Source organism: Motacilla alba, chromosome 1A (genome assembly GCF_015832195.1).
Source record: "Motacilla alba alba isolate MOTALB_02 chromosome 1A, Motacilla_alba_V1.0_pri, whole genome shotgun sequence".
Classification (NCBI taxonomy): Eukaryota; Metazoa; Chordata; class Aves; order Passeriformes; family Motacillidae; genus Motacilla; species Motacilla alba.
In genome coordinates this window covers 25,455,350-25,465,349 of record NC_052031.1, presented here as the reverse complement: position 1 = coordinate 25,465,349, position 10,000 = coordinate 25,455,350, and the positions used below count along the sequence as shown (strand labels likewise).

The 10,000-nt window shown below is 38.3% G+C and overlaps 1 protein-coding gene across 24 annotated transcripts in view; it reads left to right on the top strand.

Annotated features, from left to right (window-relative positions):
• FOXP2 (forkhead box P2) overlaps positions 1-10,000 on the top strand; it is a 405,492-nt gene that overhangs the window by 209,388 nt on the left and 186,104 nt on the right. For 19 of the 24 annotated variants that reach the window (XM_038153687.1, XM_038153686.1, XM_038153685.1 and 16 more), the window contains one exon: positions 6,920-7,097. In XM_038153687.1, coding sequence (XP_038009615.1) covers positions 6,930-7,097 — 168 coding nt within the window. In that variant the 5' untranslated portion in view covers positions 6,920-6,929. Of the gene's footprint in view, positions 1-2,933; positions 3,683-6,130; positions 6,704-6,919; positions 7,098-10,000 lie in introns of those variants that run through there. The other 5 variants (XM_038153677.1, XM_038153682.1, XM_038153680.1 and 2 more) reach the window with 4 other exon arrangements.

Below are 10,000 nucleotides of genomic sequence, written 5' to 3'. Positions count from 1 at the left end.
TGGCTTTTCAGACATTACTGTGCATGTAAAATTTGTGACTGACCCATTTGTAGTCAACAAAAGCTATAGATGCAGTTTGATGCTGCTGAGGCATTTAAAAGCGAGCATGTGAGCTTTTGAGGACTCATCTTAGAAATACAGGTTTTCCATATATTTCTTTTTGAGGCTCATTCAAGCTTTTGGTAAGTTGGTTCCTGCAAAAGAAATTTCTTTTCATGTACCACCTCTCCTATGGTGCATCCGGTGAGAATGCAGGGTGGATCTGGCGAGAAAAACTGAAGGCGTATTGTGCACCAAAAAAAGATAACCTTGCAAGTAGAAAATGCTGAAAACTCTAGAAAGGATCTGTGGAAAAATTAGTTTATGGTCAGCAGATAAAAACCCCTCAAGGGATACTGAAGGGAATGATCAGGAGCCTAGATGAGAAGTCAAGTAGCCATGAGGGTCAAACAAATACTTTCATGAAGGAAGGTACTATCACGATAGTCAAAGATCAGGGAAGAGGAAATTACCAATGATAGTTGTTGCAAGCTCCTAATAAAAAAAAAGGCATAAAAAGTTGGCCCTGGGCTTACAGTTTGTACGCCCTTACGCCCTTCTGTAAGAAGCTTGAGGCTTTTTTTCTTTTTTTTCTTTTCTCTCTCTGGTTTTTTTTTTTTTTTTTTTTTTTTTTTTTTTTTTTTTTTGGGAATTTGCCTGCTAGGCAGGTCTTCCCTAGCTCTCACAGTTCTAATTATTTCCTACTGCCCTAATGCTTTCTCTCTACTAAATTCTCCATTGACTGTAATAAAGTCTCCCTACTTTTAAGAGCCTGGAGAGCTGCCTTTTTTTTTTTTTCTTTTTTTCCTTAAAACTGGGAAAGAGAGGGGGAGAGAGGGGTGTGCTTTCCAAGGTGGGGTTTCCAAGCTGTCGTTGCTCAAATAAGAATCTTATCCTGAAACTGGCTGCTCATTTCTGCGTAGGCTATAGGTAATGCACTCTAGCAGCTTTTGCCTCTCTCCTGTGTGTAAAGTAAGCATCTTACAGTCCTGCACACACTACTCATACAGGTAACACTGGCCTTCATAGGGATTTTTTTCCTAGCAAGGGACAATAAATAGCAGGTGGAAATGAATTAGACCTTCCTTGCTGTTTTGGGAAGTGAAGTGTTGTTTAATAATCACACGAGTGTGACAACATAGTCCTCAATTTTAGAAAGCAGATAAATTATTGTGCCCCAAACTGACCTGCTATTTTTATTAGTCCGAAAGAATTGAGATGGTGTGAAAGGAAAAGATACAGCCTTTAAAATGCAAGATAGCTTTTAGTTAAGATTGAATACGATATTCTACCTTCAATACCTTTATCTGACTGTTGGTGCCAGTCAGTTAAAAGGATGTTCGTTTAAACATCTGATAGATAAACTATAGTACATGGACACTGGAAAAAATTGTGGCTTATAGCGGAGAGATAAATATTTTAGACAATGCTTGTTTTTTCAAGTTGCAGTTTAGCACAAATCAATTAATCTGATTTCCTAATGCTTGCTCATGCCCGCCAAGTGCACCTGTTCAGATAAGGCTGCAGGAAGGGGATGCATGTTTTCTTTACCTGCAGCCGTATGTGGGTGGGGATAATGAACTGCTGGTTCTTGTCTCAAGTAAAACAAATCTCATCTGTGCTAATTTGCAAAATCCAGTTGTCAATTTTATTATAAGCCTGTGTTTAAAAAGGCCTTCAGAGGCCCACCATATGAGTGTCCACTTGAAAGTTTTATACTACAGCGTGAATTCTTCAGAGTATCAGTGCTTTCTGTGTTGGGATCAAGACACTGTTGTCTCACTGCTGCCTATTTTATCCATTTTTGAACTTTTTACTTTACTCACAACTACTGTCTTCACTAGTGAGAACATTGCAAATACTAAAATGATTATGTCACTTTGAATAGATGACTTTTTTACCATGAAAATTATATTTTTTCTCATGAAAGATTCTGATTTTGATCACTGATGAAGACAATACATATTCTTTCTGTTTATACTATCTCCTGTAATGTAGAACTGGAAGCTCTGTTTTTCAGATAGAACTTCCAGCACAAGGTGTTTGGGCATATTTCACATTTTTACAGGGAAAACTTATTTGAGCAGACAGCAGTGTATTAAACCATTAGTACAGATGCTTAATTTTACACCTTCTAATACAGATATTTTATTTTGCAGAATAACAGTGGTGTTTGACCTAATTAGTGTTTTAAGTATATTAACTAGGTACATATTTTAAAATTACACAGTGACTTGTCTCTGCTTAACTCAAGCTTTGAAAGCTGTTTTGGATAAAGTGAAAAAAACCCCACCAAAACACCTTTACAAATGTTCTCTTAGCTTTCCAAATTTTTTTGTTCTCACACATTCAGCTATGTCCTTAATATTTGGCATTTCGATTTATTAAGCAATCTTAAGTATTAAAGGCTTTTAGCGTACACCAGCGCAAGATTCAGACGCATTGTGCCTTGCGTCAGCGATGAATTAATTCCAGCAGAGCACAAAAGTTACAATTATTTAAGCCTGGCTCCTCACCTCTGCTTGTGCCCGGCAGTCCGGGTTCAGGAGGCGGCAGGCCGGGCTGTCTGTGGGAGGCAGCGAGCCAGCGGCGGCGCTGCGGGCTCCGAGGCGGGCGCGGCGCGGCCTGCGGGGCTCCCCGCGGGGGCGGGGGCGGCGGCGGCTCCGCGCGGGCCGGGCCGGGCCTCGCGTGAGCGGCACGTGCGGGGCACGCCGAGGCCCGGCCGCGCCCCCTGGCGGCCGCGCCGGCGCCGCTCGCGCCGCTGCCCCGCGCCGGGCCGGGCCCTTCGCGCCGGGCCTGGGCCGCCAGCGCCGGGCTCCGCAGAGCCTGCCCGCCGGTGAGACACTGCCTGCCACGAACCGAGCGGGTTTAATTGCGGCACAGCCCGCTATCCTGCTATTTGTACAAATAAAAGACCCCGTCTCGATGCAAAATAAACACAAAAGCGCTGTTGTGACTATAACAGGGAGTCATATACTAATTTATATAATAAGTGGTTGTGCACGCTTTATTCAAGATTATGGCTGCAAGAAATGGCATGAATTGCTGGGTGTGTTTAATGCTGGATTATAGCAATTTGAAACATGTCAAACACATGGCTAATGCCTCATGCTTCACTCATTCTTGCGTAAACCTGCATAGCCACCATCCATTATACCCCTGGTAACAACACAATTCTGCAAGTAAATATTGTTACACTAAGTAACCTTTCAATTCAAGTTGTTTAGGAAGAGAAAATGCAATCTTGTGCAGTCAGTTCCAGTGTCAGTTTAATGTTTCAAAAGGGAAGTGGTGTAGAGAATAAGTATCTGTACGGTGACTTGCCGGCTTAAAACCCGCACGCGTGCACGTGCGGGCACACGGGCGCATAGAGAATGTCCACTTCGCTGCAGGGGAAAAAAGTAAAGCTGTAGCTTCCAACTCAACAAGGTGGAGTATTTCTTTTTTTGGTATGGGTGATAGCTTGGCTACCCTGGCAGGATTAGGTATTCAAGCTGCAGTGCAACCACGCTCTAAAATTATCCACAATTTCACTCTCTCTTGCAGACAGCAGAAAATATTTTCCCCATACCTTTGTTTAAATACCGGGTAGCAAAGCCTGTATCCCACCTTTGGCGCCAAGAGTTGCAGAATCACGACAGAAGTAGGTGCTGGTGAATGTGTCTGTGAGTGTGGGTGCGTGTGTGCATGTGTACCTGTGTAGGCATGCTCATGACTGACAGCGAGTGTGACAGCAAGAGAAAAGAGAAGGATTAGAAAGTATGAACGTGTATAAATGTATGTAAACAGGGACCTGTATATTTTTTCTTGTCCTATTTGAATTTCCAAACTTACAGCCTTACTACAGGCTGATACCTGTCTTATTTCCTTTGTGTTTATTTATGCTTATTTTGGTAACAATCTGCACTGCTGTTGTAAAAACAAGAAAAAAACTCCATTAGTTTGTTCAGTGGGATGTTGCAAGTTCAAATTATTTTGCTACCAGTAACTCGGATACTGATACATAGACATTAGAAATCATCCTTGTTTAGATGTTTTCAGTGCTTCAGTTTGTGAGGATGTAGAGTTGATAGTATGTACACACGTGTGTAGACTCACGTATATATGTACGTCTGTGCAAAAGAAAAGAAGGGAAAAGAAAAAGATTCTGTGCTCTTGCTTTCTCTAGCAGCCCTTTTTCAGTTGCTGACAGTGAGGAGGGGGCTGAGGACAACCAACGCAGTGCATTACTCTAGCCAAAGTTTTAGTGTTGTTCTTAAAAATATCATTTTAAAACTAAAGAAACACCCCCCACATTTTATTTGTAACATAAAATTGTAGGATCTCTTTTATCTGCATAAAAATACTTCAGTGTTTCTTCCACTTCAAAATAAATTGCCCTTTCTAGTATTGTTACTCAGTAGTTTCATTCTGTCTGTACCCAGCTGTTGGATCGGATTTGTTGTTTTCTATTGCCAGAGTAGTGTTACTGGTCATGTTATGTTAAAGCCTATTCTGCTGGCTCACAGGCACTTTAACTTTAAATGTAGAGCCTGAACTGCACTCTGGGGCTTTGCAAGGATACAAAATCCACAAGACATAAAACCCTTTGGTTAATATGAACTGGAAGACATTTAACCCTTCTTTGTTAATTGTAATGAAACAGTCAAAACAGTCTTTTACAGAGAGATGTAAAAACAGGAGGGATGGTGTATTTATTTATTACATTTCTGGGTGTTTTGTAATGTTTTGATTATCTAACAGTTACTCCTCTTTGCCCTTTTAATGTGCCTGGCTAAATGTACCGCTGTTATTGTCTAATGTTTGAATTTGTAAAAGATGAACCTGTCTGTTGGTTAAATCTTTGTCTCACTAAAAGAGGATTAACGTTTGAATTTCCCAAATTTCCAAATCCTTGTAACGATACAGCTGATGAAGTTTCAAATAAATTTCCACTCTGATATACACGTCCTTTTATTGAAAGTAAATATTGTAAAAATCGGAAGGGGCTGTCTGCTTCCACAGTTGTGGCATAGCCGCATTAGAATTTTCATATAACTACTAAGGGCAATCAGACCCTTTTCTCTGAATATTTTAAACATTGTACATGTAAAATTTATGCCTAATTTGAATACTTATTAGCTGCCTAATCTCAGAAAAGAGTATTAGCTTTGTTTTTGCCTAGTAAAATTCATCACTGCTTGTATCACATTTTCCATTTCTATTATTTTTCTTTGCTGATGTTCATAAGTGTTTTAGGAGGACTGTTTCTTCATAAACACATCTGGTGCTGCTGTTGTTTACTGGACTATAACAGCTGTCCTCCTTTATATTAACTGTGTTTGTGTTTAGGCTTTTTGCATCCTGTTTATTTCTGACCAGACCATCCTTAAATAACTCATCTTTTGCTATTTTAACATTTTTTCACACAATATATACTTTTACTTTATCTTGCAGGATCTTGTTTGTGGTAACTCATACTGCTTTTTAATTAATATCCCATGCAGATAGTTGAAGTTGTAATGATCCTTTTCCTGCTTTTTTGTTTTCTTTTATTTTTTTTTTTTAAGGAAAGGCAGTTGCTCATACTTTGCAAGGGAAAAAATAGCTAAGTTAAATAATTAGGCTAAACAGCAAGCTTTGTTTCCTTTCCTGAGTTTGCATTCGCATCCCTCTCCCTTCAGAGGTGTTTTTAAAATCTCAGCTCAGCCAGGTTGTTGTGAGGACTCTTGTCATAGCTCGGGAGCGAGGATGAAGGAAGGGAGCTGCATTCTGACCCTGCAAGAGCAGGCGAGGACTTTGGTGGCTCTGAGAAGAGACACTGACCTTTCCATATTACAGATACAAAATGTGCCTTGAAATTCTGGTTTGTAAGGGCACGTTGGTTCTTTATTTACTGCAAAGATTTCAACTGATCTTGGCAGGACATCTCATTGCTATCCTGAAAGTACAGTATATTTATGCAGTGAAAATGATAAAACATTTATTACTGTAGAGAAGGTAATATGCATAATTTATGCTGTTTTTAGCACAATCATTAGTGATATTCTTGATAGATTTTATTTCCAGCTTTCATATCTAATACATGCCTGGAAAATTAATTTTATATCTTTCATTTATTTGCCTATGTTAAAATTGAGTTTTAAGTCATCTTCAAGTGAACAGTTTGATTGCTGCTCATGCATAAGCTTAATTACTTCCCAGGAAGGACAGTATTAAATGTTTTAAATGTCAGAAAAATAAATGAATATCAGGCGTTTGATTAAAAAAATAGGCAATATCTGACGTGTTTGCAGCAGGAGCTTTTTCTTAAAATGCCTCCGAGGCAAAATTTTATTTAGTCACAAAAAAGGAGAAGCCCATTATACTATTTATCATTGGTTGATACCATATGATTTGTAACACCCTTACAAAATTTTAATTTTGTATGATTAGCTGTGCATCATTAAACAACAGCCTTGCATAAGATGTGCTGTAAAATTCTGACAGAATCGAGATAGTGAATATTTTAAATAAGGCTGTATAGTCATCCATGGTTGTCAAAGCTAGATAATAGGAAATATAGAGCAGTGTGTGAAATCGTGCCTTCACTTAAACTGGTTTTATAGGTAGACTTTAAAACGTAGTCGTTCATAAATGCTATTGACCATGCTGCGTGCATGGTGTGTTATTTTGGCCGTTAAATGTAAGCACACAAAGCTTGCTTATAGAAATCATAATTCCAGTGATTAGCAGCTGTATGAAAGCAGAGTTTGCATTGCATTTCTTGGTAAACGGCTCTGCGAGGCTTTTTTCTTCTTCTAAAGATGCTGTCTGTGTAATTGGCAGAGAGGGACATCTTGATAATGGAAGTGTGAAGGTGTAACGCGTGTGTTAATTGATACTTCTTAATCACTTTTAGGTATTAAGTCATGATGCAGGAATCTGCGACAGAGACAATAAGCAACAGTTCAATGAATCAAAATGGAATGAGCACTCTAAGCAGCCAATTAGATGCTGGCAGCAGAGATGGAAGATCAAGTGGTGACACGAGCACTGAAGTAAGCACAGTAGAACTGCTGCATCTGCAACAACAGCAGGTAAGTTTGTTTTGTTTCCTGTTTGTTTTTAAACAAATAAAGGGCTGTTTTCAGAGTGGGACCTTTTTGTAGACCCTTGCTGCGTGCTGAATGTGGAGTGTCGTGGAAGTGAAGAGCATGGGGCATTATTTGTTGTTGTTTTAGTGCACGGTAATGCTGAAATGGAAGGATCCCGTTCTTGTGGCAGCAACATCTTGCTGATATGGCTGCATGCCACCACGCTTGTCTGGTGATTAAAATCCCGCTGCGTATTTATAAAAGTTGTGCCGAAGCCTGGCAGTGCATGTTTTCAGGAGCTGTTAGTTTACTGCGCGGCTCGGGCGTGCAGGACGTGCTGCGGGCTTTTCCACCAGAGGGCCACATTACTTGAGACTTTGCTTTGCTTGCAATGAATTGTGCCAAAGTCGGAGCTGGGCAGTGAAGGGACCTTAGTGAAGGGACCAGAGTGACTTTTCTCAATAAAGATACTTCGCTGTCAGAGGTGTAATTAAAAAATGTTGGTTAGTTCAAAAGCACTGAAATAAAAAAAGACAGTGTTCCTGTCTGTGTGTGCTTGCGTGTGTATGAATTGTAATATGGATGTGTGATTTTGAAAACATGGGAAAAGAGAAGAAGCAGCTTTTTTGCATCTGTTTCCCTTCTCATTTCGAAAACATATTTTTTAAATTTGTCTGTTTGTGCTCCAAACAATTTAATGGAGGACTACTGTTATGTTGAAAACTGTAAAATTCAACCGTCCTCTGGCTGCTGACACCACCTAATTACAAGATGCAATCCATTAATTTTTGTCACTGTAAGATTTCTCTTCCTTTTAAAACCTGAACAAACAAAACTCCTACTTTTTCTGCCTAAGGAGTTGCCTCTCCATCATAGAACACAGATTGTACTAATGCAGTGAAGCCCAAATTGTTTGGTAAACAATCAGGGTCTAATTCTGCAGAGTGCCCAGTACCAGCTTCAAACTCCTGCAAGTCTTCGCTGCCTCATCCTTTCATTTGCCCTCTCAGCACCTTTGGAGTTCAAACCCTTAATTTTAAATGCTGAGGTTTTTCATTTCAATGTCAGGTATTACATTAATGGAAGGAAAGTTGTTTTTTGTTAGGTAAACTATCGTAAAAATGCTGTTTTATAGAAACATGTTTTAACATGATAGATACATTGCATGTGCATGGGCCTCTGAAATAACAGGTCATAATAGCTGTTAAAATTGAATAAATTTTAGTGCTGAATTAAGCAGCGTACACTAGCTACATTTATAGTTAAATATTTTAAATGATGACAGAAAATGTGGAAGAAGGAAATAGTTACAGATTGAAATATGAGAAGTTGTTAAGACTTAAATCTGTGCCTTGCTTCAGATTCTAGTGTATTCTACTTTAACAATTGAGCACTTACAGTATGCCAGTCTGAAGAAATACAGGCTTCAGTGTCTTCATTATATTCTTAGCAGGTTTCTACCTCTCTCTATATATATGATTATATATACATACACCTTGTATTTTATACTATTATCATATAAAATTGTATACATATAAATAAATATAAAAAATTAATGTTGTTTTCATTGAAAATCATGCCATCATCTTTATTCAGGTGTTCAGATTATAACAAATTTTAAAATCTTTGTTGAGAAAGAGTGTGTCAAATTGGTGAATATGTTTAGGAAACTAAATTTAAGTGAAGTACTTTAAAATACAAAAATGCTAATAGAGTAATGTGCCACTTACATGTTTCTCAAAGTAGCAGTCCTAGGCATGTGTAGCCAATTTGTCCATACAGCCAGAGATTCCAGCAGATAGCATTTGCAAAGACCACAGAGAATTACAACTGAAGATGAAAATATCCAGTTGAGTACTAATAACAGACAGGTTCTGAGGGGACAGGCTTAGAAGTGACAATCTTTTCTTCAAAATTGTGATTAGATCTTAAATAAGCAGACAGGCAAAGTAAAACCATGGGTACAGTTAATAGGACTCAAGAGGCATTTTATGGTAGGGTCTGCACCATAGGATTTAAATACAACTTGAGTTAGGCATATGAATCCTTCTATAAAATATGTTGATGTGAAACATAAACACTAGTAAACATACAGTAGGATGTCCTTCAGATAACAGGCATAGCTTTCTGCTACTTTTGCTTTCCTCCTTTTTCTGTTTCTTCCCCCCCCGCCTCGTTTTTGAAGAGGTGCCTTTGAAATATGAATTAAGAGGAAAGTGATGGTTGCTTTTATTATTGTCACTGTAGTACTTATCTAAAATGATGGTTTTAATATGTGACACTTGCCTGGAAAACTTTGAGACACAGAAAAACAGAGGAAACCCTAGCAATTATTATTGTTTGGTGTTTTTTACTGATTAAATATGTGCAAGATATACTCATCTCATGGTTTACCGTTCTGGATTTGGGTTCTCTGAATCATTTTAGTGGGAGTCTTCAAACGGAAAAATCAAGATTTTTTTTGCTTTTTCTAAAGGAATCAAGTAAATGATTGCTGGTTTTAATAATTTTCTTCATCTAGGCAGCTACATAAAGGGATGCTAATGCTTAAGAATAGGTTTATCAGCCGAGTAAAATCATAAAATAAGTTTTTACTGTGGCATGAATATTTACTGGGGAAAGTTAAGTGAAAGAAATTTTAGGCTATATAGAAGACCAACTAGGCTAAATTAATTTTTTAAAAGTTATTTATGTATGGATTTATAGAAGGTAAATAAGATAAAACAGACTTTATTATGTTCTTGTGGGCAACTGTATGGAGTTTGGACACTTGTTATTTTCTTGATGAACTATGTTGTTGCAGTCTGTATACAGAAATGAGAAGTTTGACTTAAATCAGGGAGTTATTCCTCATCCATGTATCAAGAGTGAATGACAGTATTCTATAATATATTGTAATATATACT